Consider the following 20,794-nt stretch of genomic DNA (forward strand, 5'->3'; position numbering starts at 1 on the left):
TAGAGAATGCATCTGTTATAGTACAACCTTCCTGCAACTTTTAATAAGAACTTCCGTGTTCCTCCACACTCCATACTATTTAGAGATAATTCAGAAACGTGAAGAGACAAAATATTTCAATGTGATTAAGCTTCCTTCTTGGAAAGGGAAATCTGTTTATTCTAAATCACGGGGAAGCTGGAGGAGCGTGTGTGTACGCGTAAAATTTCTATAGTGTTAGGGTATGTGACATATTTTTAAAATTTGCATTAGGAAAGTAATGAATTCCAACCTCAAAAATATTAAACTGGATTATACCATATTCACTGATTTTTATGCCAGTGTTGAACAGCAGATACTTAGAAATTACTTGTCTACCCTTTATACAATACTCTGATAATTTCAGAGTAAAACTTAAGATATTTTCTTAAACTACTCAAGAACTGAAATATCAGCTTTAACTTTCAATAGTTTAACAGTTTGATGAAATCAATAGCTTCATTCACTTGGGTGGTGTAAAACTGAATACAAATCATTTTTAAATGGCAAATATACCAGGGCCTAAGGAATATGATGACTCTCGCCTACCCTAACGCTGCAAAGAGGCAGGCAGGGAGGTCAAGCGGCAAAGCCCCACCCCCTCCGCCCCCGCCTCGCCCCGTGCACGCGGTACCTGCGCAGCGCCGGGTCCACCTGCGCCTCGTCGCTGATGAGCTCCGCCTCGCTCTGCGCGATCCGCAGCGCCAGCTCCCGGTCTCGGCGCTCCTGCTCCAGGACCGCCTGCTGCTGGGACTCCTCCTCTCGCTGCCGGGCCAGCTGCTCCTCCACCTCCGCCTGCCAGCACAGAAGGCCATGGCGCCCGGGCCTCCCCACTTGTTTACCTGATCATTCCCCTCCCCACGTAAAATCGTTCCATACACTTTTTTTTTTTTTTTTTTTTTACTAAGAAATACCTACTGTTTAACCAGAAGTCTCTTCTGTATTATGATTAATGCTACCTCATTCCCCAAACCAAGAGTGCACCATTCTATCACTAGAGTATGAGTCTCCCAAATATCGTATCCCTTAACACCAACACCTACACAGCAGAGGTCAGGAATTTAAAGTGTTGGTTGTGCTCAGGATGAATCAGAAAGCTGAGACAGACAGACACTCAAATAGGGAATCAATTATTCTCAGACATGGACTTTTTACAAGATGGGGGTAGGGAGACTATCTTAATCCTAACCTATTAATATCAGTATCTACAAAGTTATAAAATAACATTTTTAAAACATTATATAATGTAACTGAATACTGATCTGACTTTCCCCCTATGAATAATAACAACCTAATACTTATTGAACAAGGCACTGTTCTAAATGCCTTAACACGTGTTAACTCATTTAATGCTCACAATCACTATTTATCTCCATTCCAGAGAGAGAAAACTGTGGCCCACATCGTGACTTGTGCAATGTCACAGTTTCTGTCAGTGAGGGGCTGCATTTGAACTCACTTCCCTAGCTCCAAAGTCCCGTCCCATAACCACTTGAGAAACTGCCTTCTGTCTCTAGAATAAAACAATGACAATTTATACCTAGTAAATCAAGATCTTCTGTTTTGTAATTTTGTAGATTTCATTTTGCTAGAAATTCAGTCTGATTGCCTCCTGAGTACAGACCTGAATACGTTTTTCATCATCTTCCCTTTTCTTTCTCTCTTCTTCTTCTTGCTTTCTCTTTGCTTCCATGTCAAGTTTCCTACCAAAAAGCAGAATACTCTTCAAAAATTTAATATAAAACAAGAAATCCTTCAGAAGAAAATTTAACTATTAATAAAGGTTACAAAATGGGAAGTCAAATAACCTCCTGGCTTATATACATTATCAACTTATTTTGAAAAATAAAATAAAATCTAACTCTACTGACAGCAGTTCTTCAGAAACAAAACAAATACAATTATATTCCATAACCTTTAACATCTTTGGATTAACTTGGTTACTAAGCTACTTGTAAGGTCCTGATCACACTGCTTCTCTCTACTCCTTCTCCAATTAGACAATCTTAGATTCCTTCCGTCTGCCCTACTATGGCAATCTTCCAAAATGCCATCAGTTTTTAAACTGCAGAAAAGAAGTACCTTCTTCCTAGATTATAAAATAATATGAAAGTCATAGTTTTAAAAAGAACTCAAGAAATCCTCAGGTGTAAGAGTTTAACCAAAATTCAGATTATAGTTAGAATCATTTTATGTTATGATTGTAAAATGAGCTTACTTTCTCCATTTTCAAACTTATTCTAAAACTAGTATTTAAAAATACGAATATGACTTCTAAAAATAAGAATATTCATTGACCACCATCAACACAAAGAATTCACTGTCCTGTCAGCTTCTAACTCAAGGCGACAACATAAACCCTTACATCCGCCTTTCCTCCTCCTCCGTTCTTCGACGTTGTTCATCTTCTTCACGTCTTTTCCTTTCTTTTTCCATTTCTTCTTGGATACGCCTCAGCCTTTCTGCTTCCTCTTCCTGCTGCTTTTTTTTCTGTAATGCACTGAGGAGGACCTCTGAGCTTTTAACTAGCGCATCATATTCGTTCTGTATTTGTTCCCTTGTCATCATGGTGGACTTAAAGAAACAAAACAATGGACATGTACTTAAAAAGTTATCTCTTCTGTTGCACAACGATGTGAATATACTCAACACTACTGAACTGTACATTTAACAAATGGTTAAGATGGTAAGTTTAATGGTATGTGTTTTCACCACAATGAAAAAAAAACCAACATGCACATATACAAAGACTGGAAAAGCTGGTAAGCAGTAAGCCCATTATCTTTTCATACTGTTTAAATATTAAATATTCAAAAAAATTTTTAAAGTTATCTCTATGCACAAATATTTGCGTCTATTTCCTATCAATCAAGTAATCAAATATTTAAGGGTGTACTGTGCACAGACTAATACACTGTAGTTCAAAGTTATTTTTTAAGGAATGATTAGCTAATTCTGCCAGAGTTTACTACTCTTTAACAATAGTGTTCAAATAATACCTAAGGAATATTTAAGAAATTATCAACTACACCCAAAACTGATGGATGATTTTCTTAAATGTGGCTGGGTTGATTTTAATTGATTTAATACCACATAAATGGGGATGGCTCTTGACAGATTTGCAACATCAGCTAAGGCTATCCAAAGCATTTTCATTTTTCTCTTGACTTCTTTCTCCATTCTTCCTCCAAGATTCATCATTGTCTACATAAAATATCTGTAGAAACATCGTAAAAGCCTCGCTTTGAGGTATTATATCCCACATAATTGCACTGAATTATGAAAGTAGATGAGAAAAACATTAAGATCCTAAAGTACAACAGAAAAAGATATGAATAGACAGATGGAATATAACTAACAAACAAGCACACAGAAAAAATTTTCAGTCCCACTAGTAATCAAATGGAAATCAAAACCGAAAAAAAGAGGCCCCCTTTTTTTGGCTACAAAATATGGAGGAAAACTGTTACTTCATAACAGTTAAGTAATTTATGATCTAGCCTATATGAAGCTAACGGAATAACAGGAATGAGGCACTTAAGGAGAGGGATACAAAATTAAATGTACATGATAAGAACTATGCAAAAATATGTACATATAAACTAAGATTGAGAGGAATATGCAACAGTATAATAGTTCAATGTGTTAGCGTGTGGGGGGGTAAGGATTTGGGGGTGATTTTCTCCAGATTTTCAATAATATTACATTACTTTTATAATTTAAAAATTAGTTTCTGAAAGTAGAAAAAGATGAAACAAAATTAATATGCATTAATCCTCTCTCAGTAATGATTCTGCAAAAGCTTACCAACAGAGTATAGTATTTTAGTTAGTATTTTGGAAAAATCTTTCCTAGCAACAGATGAACTGCACAAAAATTGTCTTCTCTTTTTTTACTATGAAAATTTTCAAATATAGAGTAAATAATATGTTGAGCATCACTTATCTCTGAGACTCAACATCTGTAACATTTTGTATCTTTAAAAAAAGGACAATACCAATAACAAAAGGTATTAAAAATTATTTTCAAAGGTCAAAGTCATTTGGATTAAAATTACATACCTTAATTTTGGCCATTAAAGCATCAATAGAAACTTCAAGGTCCTCGACCTGTTTATTCATCTCTGGTTTTCCATCTTTCAATGCACTTACTACTTCGTTAAATTTATCAAGCCGTTTCTTCAGCGTGCCCACCTTAACCAGGCCATCAATGCTGTAAAGATAACAACACTTCATCAGAGTTTAATTTCACCACTGAATGCTGCAGACAGATTTTTCATTTTAATAAATTACCAAACATATTGTTAAACAGAGTATTTCACTTCTGTTTTCATGTTATTCAATAGTCTCTTTTTTTAGATCTTTTGTTGAGGGTAAAAGGAATCATCAAATATGGATGTGAATGACATTAATGTGTGTCAGCAAGACTTAAGCCTTCTATACTTGCACTGAAAAATTTGAGAATTCAAATTACAGAAAAACTTAAAAGAGTAGAATCAAATAAGAAATAAAGACTAAACTGACGTGAGACAATATAATTCCTACAGGTAATCTTGAAAATTATGGTCAAAATATTAATGAGATGTTTTTAAAAACAATGTCAATTTGACATTTATCAATAAACTCAAGGCACTAAAATAATCAGAATAAAACAGCTTCTTTCAACCTTTTACAGCGTTTACATTTTTCTAAGCTACTTCAAATCCTTTTATAGAATGAGGCAAGTAATGAATTAATGAAGCAATTAATTAACTAATGTCCAATAAATAACATGAATAACAGACTAATACATCTTTTACAAAGAACATGAGAAAAAAGGAAACTCTGTGAGTATGCAAACTGCTCTTCATTATGACTTTATGCCATTTTATATTAGGGTAAATAGGTTTTTTGGATTCTTTAGGCTCTATTCATCTTACCGAGGTTTGTGTCGTCTTTTGCAAAGCCACATTCGAACAGTTTTCTGCATTTTAATGCAGGCTTCAGCTCGATATTTTATTTTGTTTTTCACTATGTGTAAGAGGAAAATATAATGACAGAAAATTATTTAGTTTAAATCAGACATACAGGATTTTTAAAAACCATTCATTTCCACAAAGCAATTCTCAAGAAACACAAAATCTTGATGAACATATTATATCAGACATCAAAACTGGCAAGTTTAACATTTCTTTAGTTCTTTATACTTCTTAAAATAAAAAGCATATCATGTATATGGCTAGGTGTACATTTTAAATATATTACCTCCTTGTTATGCTACATTAATGCGTCCCAAATTGTCCTAGGTAATATTGGTCTAGGAAATGTTAACAGGCGTGTCTTGAAAAAAGGATTCACCTGTCAAATGAACTCAGGAAAAGCTATGCGCTACACCTCCTTCTGGAGATTCACAATGAACATACTGAGTGAGGCCTCTAAGAATCCTACAATAAAGGACTCTACTTAACTTCAGTTAGTCGATATCCGAGACTGATCTGACCCGGAGACGTTTTTTTCAGAGGTTCCCCATTAACATGCTGCAAAGATCCTGTCTACTTACTGACTTGACCACTGCACAACACAGTCCACAAATGAACAGTACAGTAGAAATAATTTTAATATAATATGTTTTCCATCATAATGCAATGTTTAAAGCTGAAGGCATTTAACTATAGTGACAAGTATGTTCATATTTCACTTGGAAAGTGATGGGAGAAGAGCTTCTGTTGTCTTTTTATTATTATAGTTTTGTTTTTATTTATATCACAATTGACTAACAAAAGACCTCATGATAGCATGCACGTTGCTTGCACAATTCCTTTTCATTAGGTCAAAGGAATTTTTTTTTATTAATAAGCAGCAATGTACTGAATCCTCTTCACGTGCCTAGCACTGTTCCAGGTACTGTGGAGGGTATGGCTGGGGCGGGGGATTATAAATTCAATCAAGTTACTAACGATACTCCCTACAACTAAAGGTTTGCTATAGACCATCAGGTAACCCAAAATTATTCTGTCCCTCATCCTTGTTTTGGGTCAGAGATAAGTAGTTGCTACAATATTTTAAGACTTTAGACTTTGCCCTTTATTAAAGGAAGCTGTAATCAAAGGCTTTTAGTTAGAGACTCTGGGAAGATAAGTCTGGGAAGCCAGGAAAACCAGTTTGGGAGCCACTGAAGTTACTATGCAGGCTGGGGAGAGGGGCTCCAGTAAGGCAGTGGCAATAAAGAGTAAAGAATGTACAGTGTCTGGAGGGGGAATCAACAGAGCTTGCTGACTGGCATGATTTCAGGGACAAGAAGAGACAATTACGACTGGGACACTTTTAGCGTGTGTATTCTGGTGATGCCATGGGGGCGGAAAGAAAAGTTCTGGTTTTAGTCTGAGAGACTGGGGTATGGTGTGGGGAGCAGGGGAGAAAGGGAGAGGAAAGGAGGGGAGGGGGGACGAATCAAGATAGTGAGTGCTGGGGTTTTTTTTAGGTCGTGATGAAATTAATTATCATATAATGCATGCGATTAAAGAAGGTAAGTATCATACACTCAAAAAACTTAAAAAAAAGAAAAGTGCACAGGTACTAATTTATTACATACTACATGTAAGGCGTTAGGGGAGGAACCAGGGACACAGCATGAATAAGCAACACGGTCCCTGTTGTCTAGCGCTCACCACTGAGACAAATGTATAACATTCCACAAACCAGTTCATTTCCAAAATAATTGCGTATCTCGGAGTGGAAGGAAACACCTACGTTTGATGACAGACAGTGAGCACCACTGAACCTTCTTCCAGCGACTGCAGATGAGCCAGTGATTGACCCTCTTGACCAGCTCTGCTAAGTGGTCAGGGTCGGACTTCATAATCTGGTCAAATTCTGCAAACTAGGAGATAAAGTCATTGGCTAACAGTATCAAGAGACAGATGTGTTTAAACACACAGAGAGATACAAAATAACTGTAACTCAAATCCAAAATCTAGCTTTCTGGAAGTGGTCACAAGCCTATTACACAGACACGTCTCAGCGGGGTACACAGCAAACCAAGCACACTTGGCTGAAGTTTGCTGTCTTTCTCCTCCTTCTTCCAGGATCTTTTTTGCAGTGGTTGGGCTGCGGGGGTTACTCACTGCTAGTTAGCAGACTCAACAGGAAAAGTAGAAAAAGAATCTTAAATGACCACTGCAGATGGTTAGCTGAAAGGTTTTATGGAAAAAAGAATGAAAAAAGGTCTCCTGTCTCTCTGAACTGGCTCATCCTTACTCTGAGATCACTGGAGAAGTGAAGGTCAGCTCTATAAAATCAGGTACCACCACAACTACTGTGTCTCGCCCAATCCCCACCTTTATTTTGGCCAGAGATAAGAAACTGCTACTAAGAGACACACAACACGAATAAAACATCTACAAGGTTATTAAATAAGAAAATGCATTATTTCCACAATTTACCACCGAATTACATATTGATTTCTATCCTTTACCAAATATCCCACTACAGTATATTGAAGAGGTCACACATCTATCAAAATAACAGCTTCTTATAATCGAAATTAAATTAAAGGTAATATAATGAGATTAAAGATCTTTGAAAATCTGCCTTGCGCTTTCACTGTATCCTTCTGACTGATTAATTTTTCTAGAGGCAAATAAGACCAAGTGCTTTCTCTACCAAGCTCTTAATTCTAAAATAATTACTACAGTCCTGAAATGAGAAATGTTGAGTTTATGATAAATACGTGTGATTACAGCTAAGCCAACTATGAATACTTATATTCTTAACTTTTTTTCTTTTATAGGAGATCATATAAGTTCTCTGCAGTAAAAATATTCACAGGAAAGTGCATACATTTGGTAATGCATTACACAGATTTCATTTCATGCCCCAAGATGTGAAATCAGATTTACTTATTATGATTAATTTAGCCTTCAAGGAACTAGAGATATTTATTAACGATTCTGCTAAGTCAAACAAGTATAGTTGTCTATTATATAATAACAATTGTGTTTAAAATTATGAGAATGCAATATTCAATCAATATTAAAGAAGTCAGGAATGGTGAAAATATTATGAACAGATTGTGAAGAGCATTTAAGTATTTCTGTATTGTATATATTTAGTTATGAAATATTCTATAACTCCATTTTGTATCCTAGTACAGGACTAGTACAAGAATCTGTAAATACTAAAACTATGGGTAGCCTAAGAAAATTATGTTACATACAAAAGTATTTATACAGTCATTCCTTCTACGATTTGATAAAGTCCGCACAGATTCCAGTCCAATTTTCTGTATGTTACACATCTATCAAGCTCTAAGAGATCTCATTCTCACAATGAAGACTCAAAAGTGCTGTGAATTTTTTAATTATTGAAGACTGAATATGTTTTAGAAAAGCTTTCAACTTGTTTAAAACAGAAGTATCTCAGGTTAACCCTTATTTAAGTAAAAAATTCAACTAAACAATCCTCTGATTCCAATACTTCCAAAGCTGAAAAAAAAAAAAAAAAAAAAACAAACCCTGTACAGAGTACTATACAGTGTAAACTTCTCACCAGTGGGAAAATTGTGTGTATCATACACATATGCATGCTCTTTAAGAATAACATAAATCACTGAACACTTAAAAATATTCACTGACTCCGACTATCCATATTAATTATGTTAAAGTTTAAAATAAAAATGTACTTACCTTGCCAGGTCTAAAAAATACTTTTGTTAACCCAAACTTGTAGTCGATTTCATTTAAGCCCAAAGCTTTAAAAAGAGCCTGAAAAATGAAATTTAAATGCCAATTAGGAATTAATAAGAAAGACAGTGTATAGCTAAGACATCTCAATTTAGGTAGTGTTTGTACCTTACAAAATAGTCTTGGATCTAATCTTGCGAGTTTATCTGGCATATACTTTTTATACATGTTGTAGAGTTCGTGAAATGAAGCTCGCGATGGGAAACCACCCTGCATCAAGTCCAGAACAGACACCATACCTACATTCATAAACAAACAGAAGTTTTACTGCCAATCACTGTGCAGAAGTCCAAGGATAACTTGCAAATGATCAAAGAATTTTATAAATTAAAATGGGTAATTTACAGAAATTATCAGCAATGAAATATTACATAGAAAATATCATACTTATACTCAATATGTCCCAGCTTACCCACCACCTAAAAACTACTGTAGCCAAATTTCATCTAAAACTAGCTTGACTAACTATTTTCTAGAGACAAACGACTGGTCTCTAAAAAATTCAAATGTAGTTTGTATCTTTTTTTTCTGCTGGAACCCTTTGTGTCACAATCGCGGTATACAAGGCAAAGACCTGCATCAGGCTATTTTCCAAGTCCCGAGGTTGCTTTTGGAACAAGATTCCCGGTAAGAGTCTCCAACACAAAGTCAAACACATTCCCCGATTCTCACCAGTGCTTCAAGCAAACGGAGAAGAGAGGAGAGCACACTTTCTCATTATAAAGACCCCCTTTCACTCACCCCTCAAAGGAATTAGTCTACTGGGGTAAAGCGTCTATAGGATGACTACCTATATTCAGTATAACTCTACTACGTGATTAATTTGAGCCTTGAGTCAGTGTGAGCTTTTCACATCAGGAAAAGCATAAAATAGGGAAAGGCTCAACTACTATGGATAATGCCAGGACTTTTGTTTATAGAAAGACCTGGATTTCAGTCTACAGGACTATTTAAATCAGTGAAGAAAATAAGATTGTTCAATAAAAAGTGTTAGGGACAAATGGCTAGACATTTAGAAAACAAAAATAACATCAGATCCTTACCTCACTCCTTACACCAAAATAAATTTCTGCTGGTCAAAAAGTCAAACTAGCAAAATAAAATTATAAAATATTTTTAAATGAGTGGATTTTTATTTTAAAATAGTCTCATTGGAAAGATAGCCTCTCTAGGCAATCAGCTTGAATTTTAACCTATCTGACTGGCAAAGATGTAAAACCCCAATAGTACTTGGGGATGATGACAGTGTAGGAAAACACGCACATACATTCTTAGTGGGAGAGTAAACCAGTGCAACAATTTCAGATGGCAGTTTGGAATATGTATTTATATTATTAAATATTAAGTGTTAATAATAGATATCTATCCCTTTGACTATTTTCCACTTTGATGAATCTATCCTACAACTTGTCACGTATGTGGGCAAAGATATGCACAGAGAAGGTCTCTACATGTTCACTGGGTCACTGTTGGTGATAGAAAACACAGAAATCACTTAAATATTTTAAATTATGTTATTCCAATAATTTAATAACAATTAAATTATGTTATAACCATATGATAGAATATGATATATTTATTAAAAATAACAGGGCAGAGGTTTAACAAGTATGAAAAATATGTCCAAGACACAGAGTTAAATGGTCACCCCTGAGAAGTGAGACTTCTTTTTACTTATATTATTCTGTACCATTTCATTTTTGTTACAGTGAACATATATAGCTATTATAACTTAAATATGATAAATATATATTATATGCAATAGATAATTTATATATAATACTATGATATATAACATATGTATTATAATTAAACAAGGTTTAGTATTAAATTAAACATAATATTAAATTAAATTTAATATAATGGAACATATAAATGCAATTATTCCTATGGAGAGTTCAGATCTAGATTTAGTTTTTGGCTCTGCTTGGAGAAATAAAAGTAAGGTTTGGTTGATATTGTCACAATTATTGCCCGTTTTATTTACATCAAAAAAACAAGTACCCTTAGAAATGTGTGCATCCCAACCTCTGAGTCCCTTGGCTTGCCCTGTAGCTGCAGACAACTAGGCTCACTGAAGTACACTAAGAATTTCATGGAGCTTAACAAATTACCAAGTCTACGGCTGCTTTCTCCACACTTGAAGCTAATTTACACTAAAGATCTTTTGATGCTTAAAAAAAGTAAAAATCACCAAACCAAGTACTCTCCCTTCTAGAGATTCCCATGGCCTGGCTCTTCCTCGGGGAGTTTGGTGAAGAGCTTCCTCAGGGAGTCTGGTGAAGAGCCAGGTTTGCAGTCCTGGCTGGTCATCCTCAGAACCCCTCTTTGCTACCACAGACGGGCAGCAGAGCCCCGAGGTTAAAGAAAGAAGACCTGCCTTCTCTCACCTTCCCCCACTTTGCCCTGGGGTTGGCTGATCAGAAGATAGACGCTTTAGTAAAAGCTGTCCTCAATTAATTCTCCTTAAATTAGAAAAAAACAGAAATGGAAAGGCAAAGTATTATAGAAATCAAATCTTAAATGTTGTTTTTTTTTAGAAAACTTCGTAATTATTTTTCTTTCCACCAGTCATTGGTATTTTTTGCTTTTTCTCATTACCTAGCCACATAACTGGAACCAATTCTATGCCATTTTACTATTATAAGTACTATAAAAAAATCAGACTATTATGAATTGGTGGCATCTATTAAACTGCCAACAGATCTTAACATGTTAAAATACACTGCTTACTGAAAGAGGAATCCCAGCTAAAGCATCAGTGAGCCCACACTCTGCTAATCTAATGGTATACATAGCTAAATCTAAACACACTTGACTTGCCAGGACACTGGATGCTCACTAAGGAAATAAATGACATTATATTAGGCTAAACAAATCATAAAGAGAAATTCAAATGAGAAAAATAGTCAAAGTAAAAATGATCTGAAGAAAATATTACAAAAATACATCTATACATATGTAGGAATAAAACAGACATCACTTATTTAACTTTCTAGTATTTGTTAAAATTAGTCACAAATAAATCTTTTTATTTCCTAGACTGTGCATTTCGCTCAACAAATATTTACTAAGTCTAGTAGATGCTTTGCGTTGCCAGGAAGCAGGAACATGCATACAAGCCAAAACAGACACAGTTTCTGCCCTCGAGAGGTTTACAGATTAGAGAAAGGAGAAAATAAATAAAATTTATGACTGAAATGATGGTGCTAGGCACCCTTTACTCAGGCCCCCTTCCTAGTTGGAGGCTTTCACAAAGAAATGACAACCAAGCGCAAATGTGAAAAATAAGACAAAGGGGAGATAAGAGCTTCTCATACAGGAAGCAGCATGTGCACAGGCCCCATGAACAGAGGGAATACGGAGCATTTAAGGAACTAAAGCAAAGGCCGGAGTGACTGGAGAATGGAGAGGAGAGACAGAAAACAGAGGAGGTTATAGACACACGGGCCAGACCATATGGGGCCTCATAAGCTACGAGGACTCTTCTCTTTACCCTAATCATAATCAGAAGCCACTGCAGCATTTTAAGCAATAAAAAGACGTGCTCAGATTCGAGTTGTAAAGCAGTAATTCTGGATGTATGTGAAGAAGAGACCGAGCAGACGTGAGGAGAATACTTAGGAAACTTCAGCAAAAAGCCAGGTGAAAGATGGTGACAGCTTGGATTAGGGAGTACTAAGGCTCACTGCCTACTAGGAGAGTAGACCTTAAATGTTCTCACAACAAGCAAGCAATGGTAATTATATTACCTCATGGGACTCTTAGCTAACACTATGGTGGCAATCCTTTTACAATACATTAGCGTATCAAATCAATACATTGCACAACTTGGACCTACACAATGTTATATGTCAATTATATCTCAGTAAATCTGGAGGAGTAAAAGACACACTCTTTAGGTCATATAAAAGGGCCTTGGGGAGACTTATATTGAGAATATGTAGCTAGGTTGTCCAGTGTGACGGTTGCTAGGCACATGCTCTGTAGTTGCACTAGCCACATGGGACTATTTATATTTAAATTTTTAAAAATTAAAACTAAATACAAATTAAAAATTCAGTACCTAAGTCATACTAGTCACATTTCAAGAGCTCAGTAGCCACAAGTATCTAGTGGCTACCATACTGGACAACACAGGCATAGAATATGTCCACCTCCGTGGAAAGTTATACCGAACAGCACTGATCAAGAGCGAGAAGGAGAACAGGCCTAACCCAGAGCTTAAAAAACTCTAACAAATAATATCTAGGTAGAAGATGACCCTGCAGAGGAGGCAGGAATGGCCAGAGAATTCAAAGGAGAGGCAGGGACACAGGCTGTTTTAGGCGCTGAGGAAAGGCTATGTTATGGGGATGGGGTAGAGGCAAATGCTGCCGAACTCCACTGAGATGAGGGTCTGAGGAAAGGTGTGATTCAGGGTCAAGGGAATCACCGGAAACCTTATCAAGAATTATTTTGCTGGAAACTGAATTCCCTCGGGTTAAAGAGCAAGTGGAAGGCAGGACACTGAGAAAGCAAGAAGAGAATATTCTTGGAGAGAAAAGCAAAAACCGGAGAAAAGAAAGCGAGGCCAGAGATAGGGAGGCAGCTGGACGGGAGTGTCAGTGAGAGGGAGTGAAGATGAGGTTTCGATGGGATTGAAACCCTCTCAGAGCTTCAATACAGATCATCAATACTGAGGATTAATGAAAAGGCAGGAAGGGATAGATCCAAAGAACTACAGTCTCAATGAGGAAGAGAGGCACTTCCTCCTTTCTACCAGGAGGGCAGTTGTGCAGGTAGAAGAAGTGTTTGGTGGCACACAGGTAAGGCTTTCAGCTTTTTAGTAAAAAGAGGTGAGGCTGCCTGTTAGCAGAGGCTCGGAGACTTGAGCAGAGCAGGGTGGGTCTGACGGGTCCGGGGAGAAACAGAACCTGCTGGCCAGGGAAACTTGGTGGGGCGGGTAATGCGAGCCCTTTGAAGGTTAGTGATCATGAATTTGTAACAGTGCCAATCTATCTTGCCTACTTTCTCTGTGCAGATGAGGACAAAGGACAAAATTAGATTCACAAACAGCTAAGGTTTTGTGAGAAGGGTCAAGGGTAGATGTAGCTGTGGGGAGCCCAAAGCTTATATAATTAGGGGAGGGCACTTTAAGAAAAAAAGTATGAAATTACAAAAGCATACAAAATCAGGTTCAGGGTTTTGATAGGAGCTCATTTAAATAAGCCACCCTGAAGCTAAAGCGACCAGTAGCTTTCTAATAAATCCGCCTCTAAGAGAAGCAAGATGAGTCGGGGAGGCAAGAGAGTTTCCGGAAGTGTCCCAGGCCTGAATCAGCGGGACAGGCAGGGGTGGTGTGGGAGGGATGGAGGATGGGCACGGGGAAGGAAAACAGGGAGTCCAGGGCCCAAGACTTGGGTGACTAAGCACGGGCAGAATGTGGCCGGGTGAGGGGTAGAAAGTGATAGTTTAACCAACTGCAGAAAAGTTCCACAGAAGCCGAGGGTATTGTGTTGATTTTTTTTTTCTTTTGTTTTACAAGTAGTGGAGTGGGAAGCAAGGACATCAAAACCGGACTTCCCTGGTGGCACAGTGGTTAAGAATCTGCCTGCCAATGCAGGGGACACGGGTTCAAGCCCTGGTCCGGGAAGATCCCACATGCCACAGAGCAACTAAGCCTGTGCGCCACAACTACTGAGCCTGCACTCTAGAGCTCGCGAGTCACTACTGAGCCCCAGTGCTGCAACTACTGAAGCCTGCATGCCTAGAGCCCGTGCTCCGCGACAAGAGAAGCCACTGCAATGAGAGGCCCACGCACTGCAACGAAGAGTAGCCCCCGCTCACCGCGACAACTAGAGAAAGCCTGCGCAAGCAACGAAGATCCAACACAGACAAAAGTAAAAATAAATTTAATTAATTAATTAATTTTAAAAAAAAAAGGACACCAAAACCCACCGCCTGACCCAGTTACGTGGGAACGAACCGCTGCAGGACTGAGAAGGCCACGGAAAGCATCCACGAAGGGAGACCTGGGTTCGCAGCTGAAGAGTTTTTATAAATTTTACCTCAATGATGTAAAACATCTACGCCAATACTGCTCAAATAATTTGTTAGCCCTTCTTTTCTTATAAATAAAGGAAATATAAAAGTCTTACCACACTTAAAAATAATCAAGATAGTTGTGAATTATTTGAAAACACTGCATATATTAAATTTTATTTGAACTAAGACTCTCGACACACCCCGACATAGATTACAAAAATAGAGAAATACCTGAACATTGAAGTTGAGACAAAATTTGAGCTCCTTCAAAGTCGTGGCTTGTCATCTTTAAATTCGGCTTGATACAACGAATAAAGCTTGCTCCCTAGAATAATAAAGGTACTTTTAAAAATGATCCATATAGCATTCTTATTTTTCTATTTCTATGAATACCAGCTACTTTCAGAGCATATTATCATTAACTTCTGAACCTCTTTTTTTTAAAAATTAATTAATTAATTTATTTATCCTTGGCTGTGTTGGGTCTTCGTTTCTGTGCGAGGGCTTTCTCTAGTTGCGGCAAGTGGGAGCCACTCTTCATCGCGGTGCACAGGCCTCTCACTATCGTGGCCTCTCTTGTTGCAGAGCACAGGTTCCAGATGCGCAGGCTCAGTAGTTGTGGCTCACGGGCCCAGTTGCTCCGCGGCATGTGGGATCTTCCCAGAGCAGGGCTTGAACCCGTGTCCCCTGCATTGGCAGGCAGATTCTCAACCACTGTGCCACCAGGGAAGCCCTGAACCTCTTTTAAAATAATCACTAAGGAACTTAAGACCATTAGCATACTTTTATAATGTAAAGCATTTATATACTAATATTAGAAAAATACATTTTAGATTTGAGTGCCAAAAAACCGTTACTGTAAAAAGAAAAGTCTCTCCTAGTAAAATATTTCAACATATTTAAACAATACATTTCACAGCATGACATACATGTGATTTTATTCTACATTTAAATATATTTATATGCTGTGTTTCTGTGATAAGAAAATTGCCCTATGACAAGATGGCATAAAATTATGCCTCTTAAAATTTAGGCCAAAGTGCTAAAAAAAAAAAAAAAAAAGTCAATCTTTCTCATCATTCTATTTTAAAAACATACAGTAGGTCCCTGAGCTGCACCACTGCACATTTTAAAGTTTTGTTTGTTAAACGATATGTATTTTAAAAAGCTTAAAGGCATTCATTTACAATCCGTTATCAGATTTTTGCTGAATGAGACAGAGACAATACTGCTATGTACCCAGTGAAACTGTTGGGAACTGAAGCTAATACACTAAACATCCAAATAACAGCTTTGCTTCCAAGTAGCCACCTTGCAAAACTGAATAGTTAATGTCAACAATGATGCTCACTGCAAACACTTTTTAGAAATGCCTTTTTTAAAAATCACAAATATAACCTAATCATTTTACAGTAGCATTATATTTGGGTGATAAAAATAAAATACCTCCTCATCAGACTTGGTTTTGAAAGGTCTGTCCTTAAGAGAGAAATATTTGCAAACAATGAGGATAGTTAAAAGAATTTCTTAATGGTTTCAAAACAAATCTAACAATAAGTTAAGCAATAATAGCACAGAGACAATAAATATTTGGCTTTCAAATGACTACATGAAAAGAGTAATCAGTTAAGTTCTGTGGATTTGCTTAAAAAATAAGTCTTCTCTTGAAATCATGCCTCATTTATATAACCCACGTATCAAATTTCTTTCTATGGTGAATTTTTCTTTAAAAAACAGAGAGAATTAAAATGTCTAGTTAATAAAAAGGCTCCTAGGAAATATTGCCACTATAATAGGGCATAAAAATACTATGTCCATTTTTTTCCATATCAGCACTGTCATGTTAGAGAATGTTACCACCAGAGTAATAAAATGAAAATGAATTATATGTGTTATCTTTAATCCTAAAAAATACATTTTCCTTCCCTATGATAACTAATTATTTTCACTTTCCCGAAGCTACAGGATAATCTTAATAACATTCAGAGAATTCTATATATTTATAAAACAATTTGACTGCACATATATATTTGACCCTTCTTCAGAAAAAAACTAACCAAAATGACAACCATTTTAAAAACTGATTTTTTTAATGATGAAATTTGGTTTAAAATGAATTTCTAATTATTCCAGGTTTACTGTGCTTATTTGAGTAATTACTAATAATACTTTAAGAGGACCATTTAAAAACCCTGTTTTTGAAGACTTCCCTGGCAGTCCAGTGGTTAAGACTCGGAACTTCCAGTGCAGGGGGCACAGGTTCAATCCCTGGTGGGGGAACTGAGATCCCACGTGCCTTGCGGCACAGCCGGAAAAAACAACAACAACAAAAAAACAAAAAACCCTGTGGGTTTTTTTTTTAAGTGTACTCACAGTACTTCGAAGTTTATCCAGAAGCAAATTTAACTGTGTCTGTAGAAGAAAGGAAATCACTTCATTATTTCAAAGAGCAAAAGTACGTAATACCATAAGTAAATATTAGCTTTTCAACATTAGAATAAAATAACATGCAATAACACTGATATATATAACACATTACAATTTAACAGCTTCTGGTACACAATCTCTTTAACAGATAGTAACATGCAGAAATGTATGGCTAATATATGATGCCAAGGACAATAACTTATTTTACTTATACAGAACTTATACAATTAAAAGACTGAAAATTAGCAATACTAGAAAACATACATGCACACTTGCAGGTGGGGTGAATAAGGAAAAGGTATACAGGCAATGCAAGAAGTAAATGAAAATGCTGGGGATGCATTCAATAAGGGATCAACGGAGCAGTATGTGAACTCGTGGCAAGCTGGGTGTAGCTTGTGTCACGCTCCATTAAGAATGAAAACGTGTTTAAAATATACACTAATGCTATGTATTAGGGTTGTTTTATATAACACCTTTCATAAATGAAACTGACCTGCCTACCTGTAGAAACCCTCTCTACTATTTTAAAACTTCACATTTCAATTATTTTTAAAGGCTAGGACAATTTTCTCAAGAAAAAGTTTCACAATGGACAGTACAAGTAGTTACGGACCTTTCCTTTGCTTAATAATATTAAGTGATTTTAATGTACTCTGGTTCAGTACATTAAAATCATGCATTTGCTTTACTTCTCTGCAAAGTAAATTATTTAAATTGTTATGCTGATTTTATACCGGGATGCTTATTGTACTACTTAACAAAAGAGAAATTAACTAATTAATTCTTCAATTAACATATTTATTCAATCACAGCTATACTTAATAATAATAATAGGTATACTTTACTGAATGCTTTCTATGAGTCAGACACTGCTCAAAGCTTTTCACGGGCATTATCATGTTTAATCCACACCACAACTCTAATTAAGGATATATTAGTAGACTCATTTTACAGGTGAAAACATTGAGGCCCAGAGAGATAAATCACTTGCCAAGATCAGGGAGCTAGTAATGGCAAAACCAAGACTCCAACAAGGACCTAACACCAAGGCTCATTCTCTTAAGCGTGATGCTACAGTACACTTCAGACATTATAGGCTTAAGTTATAAAAACGGAGTGAATTTCTCACTGGATTAAAAAAATACAGTCATACCCCACTGATCTGCTTGACAGAGTTCTGACAACCTCAACCAGTCTAGACCAGCACACAAATGAAAAGCAAGGGTAAGAGCCACTAATTTGGAAAGAAAACAACTGTGACAAAGCCCATGCTTCCTAATCCATAGCACAGTATTCGTCCAAAAAAATGGACAAAAAGTTAAGTCAGTAGAAGCAGCAAGAATAAACTATAGCATCTGAGAGAAGAGGGAAGAACGTCAATTACCAAAGAACAGCGGTCAAAGACCAAAAGGCATAATAGCCTGATGCAACGCATGCTTTACTTGTATTTTATTTTTATTTCAAAGCATACAATTATTCATGTATATAATAAAAGAATATGATTTTCATCAAAAAGAATTACTTTTTCTAAAACACTAATAGTAAAAGAGTTCTACTTCAATAACCTGAAAATGTCACTTTTCAGTGGAAAACTTCTGATTCTCGGTCATGTTCGATAACTGAAGTATTACTGTAAATGCTAGCCTGTGTTGTTTTACTGCCTCCCATAACTTGAATTTGAATTTAATGAGCTATTCTACTATATTTAAAAATAAGAATTACTACTAATATTTCATTTCAAAGTATTTCAATAAAAACATTTTGAAATTTTATTATTAACAATGTTACATCTTTTAGTTACAGTTTTCAAGCAGTTTGATGGGCAAAATACATTGTATTGCATATAAGCAATTTTAAGGCACTTAAAGTCTCAACATAAAATACCTTAGTCCAAAGAATTTTAAGAATGTTTTTTATTTTATTTATACTGTCTAAAATTTCAAGTATGTTCTTGCCAGCAATACTACTATATCACACTAGGAAAATACTTAATAAATGATATCTGTTTCATTCAGGCTAATGTACTATTTTAAACCAATCTGTTACCATGATGTCTATTTAAGAATCTAAGAATATCCAAATAAGAGAAAGAGTATTGTCAAGAGAAGAAGAAGCTCATAATTAATGAATATAACTTACAATAAAGTTTAAAACTTTTTATTCAGTTCCTTGAAAAAATGTGTTATAAGCGGAATTCTCCTATATCTATGTTTCAGCTTTTGTTTTATAAACATGATTTTATCAAGTTAGTTATTTAGAGCCCATTTCAATCCACAAGGGATTTCAGGAAGCTTACACTGTTAGTATCCTAGTATTCTGAGTCTTAAATATTGTTCCTAATTACAACATTTTTAATATTTGAAGTACACATAATGAAAGGCCTATGTAGTTTTCTTGTAAACAGAACAAAAAGACTTTGTGGAAATGTATAAGAGAGAAATTAATTCCATTTCTTTGATCTTTGATCTATTTCTTTGATCTTATTATCTTTTATAATAAATCTTTTGATTTATTATAATTTTTTATTCATTAAACATGGCACAAAGTTTTTAAATTATCTTTTTCTATGCAAAGTACTCAGCAATTAGAACCAAATAGCAGTGTTGCATTTCTAAGGCACATCATGTGACAATTCCTTATCAGACCCCAAAGAATAAATTCCTGATCCGAAATTAATGAAACAAATGAAGTGTTCTTCAACGTCAAATAAGCAATTTGAAGGGTCTGCCACACAAAGCATTTATCTTTTACAGAAGTTCTTAGAAGCTTTAATCAAATTTTAGTGTAATATGCACACCCAAAATGCACTATGAGAGAAAACACATTAAAAATGAATCACAAAATGAAATCGTTAACTCGAGCTGGGCTCTTTTTAACACGGCAGCCACTCTGTAAGTAGGAGTCCACGAAGGTGATCATTTACCTGAAGGCCCTGGCAGTGCCTGCTTTTCCTCTCTCAACTCAACTAGTCCCCTCTAGCCATCTGGAGCTGGACTACTCCAGCTAAAACAAAACTGTTGAATGAGGAAGGAAACAGAAAACACATGGGAAAGAGAAGGTTTGAAGGTCAACCAGACAGTAAACAGAAGCAAGAACATGAGGAGAAGCAATCAGACATGTTAAAGAAACAAGAAAGAGCACGTTCGTAAAATTACCAGGTTTCCGTATGGTCAATTACTATGCCTATCTTATGTTATTCTGCATACAAACATCAACAGTTCAGGGACTGCTCTTGAATCTCACTCGTGGGATTTCTCACAGTGATCTACACTATCCACTGTAGAGTATAAAACAATTACAATTTTAATGCAGTAAGAAAAAAATTCAAGTAATACATTTAGCACAAATACCTTAAACTTGTTTCCCACACTGATGAAGCTAAGTTTTCCTGCTTTTTGTTTAGTGTCTTTGTTGTTATTTGTGGATGATTCAAATAATTCCCGGATAAATTTATCCCTGGATTCACATATTAAGGACTCAAGAGACATATGTAAAGCGTCATTATTTTTTTCCACAAATTGAGTCTGAAAAATAAAGCAAACAGGAATGATTCGGTCCATCTTGTGATAATATTCCTTACCACGGTGGTGTCCAATAGGA

General features: G+C 35.9%; 1 protein-coding gene across 3 annotated transcripts in view; it reads right to left on the reverse strand.

The window, feature by feature from the left end:
- Nucleotides 1–20,794, reverse strand: part of MYO6 (myosin VI) — a 142,960-nt gene that overhangs the window by 18,569 nt on the left and 103,597 nt on the right. For all 3 annotated transcript variants that reach the window (XM_067702740.1, XM_067702738.1, XM_067702739.1), the window contains exons 18-28: nucleotides 20,545–20,718; nucleotides 17,138–17,176; nucleotides 14,996–15,089; nucleotides 8,846–8,976; nucleotides 8,681–8,758; nucleotides 6,747–6,876; nucleotides 4,937–5,027; nucleotides 4,080–4,230; nucleotides 2,384–2,592; nucleotides 1,643–1,721; nucleotides 653–813 (exon numbers count right to left, since the gene is read on the reverse strand). In XM_067702740.1, coding sequence (XP_067558841.1) covers nucleotides 653–813; nucleotides 1,643–1,721; nucleotides 2,384–2,592; nucleotides 4,080–4,230; nucleotides 4,937–5,027; nucleotides 6,747–6,876; nucleotides 8,681–8,758; nucleotides 8,846–8,976; nucleotides 14,996–15,089; nucleotides 17,138–17,176; nucleotides 20,545–20,718 — 1,337 coding nt within the window. The remainder of the gene's footprint in view (nucleotides 1–652; nucleotides 814–1,642; nucleotides 1,722–2,383; nucleotides 2,593–4,079; nucleotides 4,231–4,936; nucleotides 5,028–6,746; nucleotides 6,877–8,680; nucleotides 8,759–8,845; nucleotides 8,977–14,995; nucleotides 15,090–17,137; nucleotides 17,177–20,544; nucleotides 20,719–20,794) is intronic.

Source organism: Pseudorca crassidens, chromosome 13, assembly GCF_039906515.1.
Source record: "Pseudorca crassidens isolate mPseCra1 chromosome 13, mPseCra1.hap1, whole genome shotgun sequence".
Classification (NCBI taxonomy): domain Eukaryota; kingdom Metazoa; phylum Chordata; class Mammalia; order Artiodactyla; family Delphinidae; genus Pseudorca; species Pseudorca crassidens.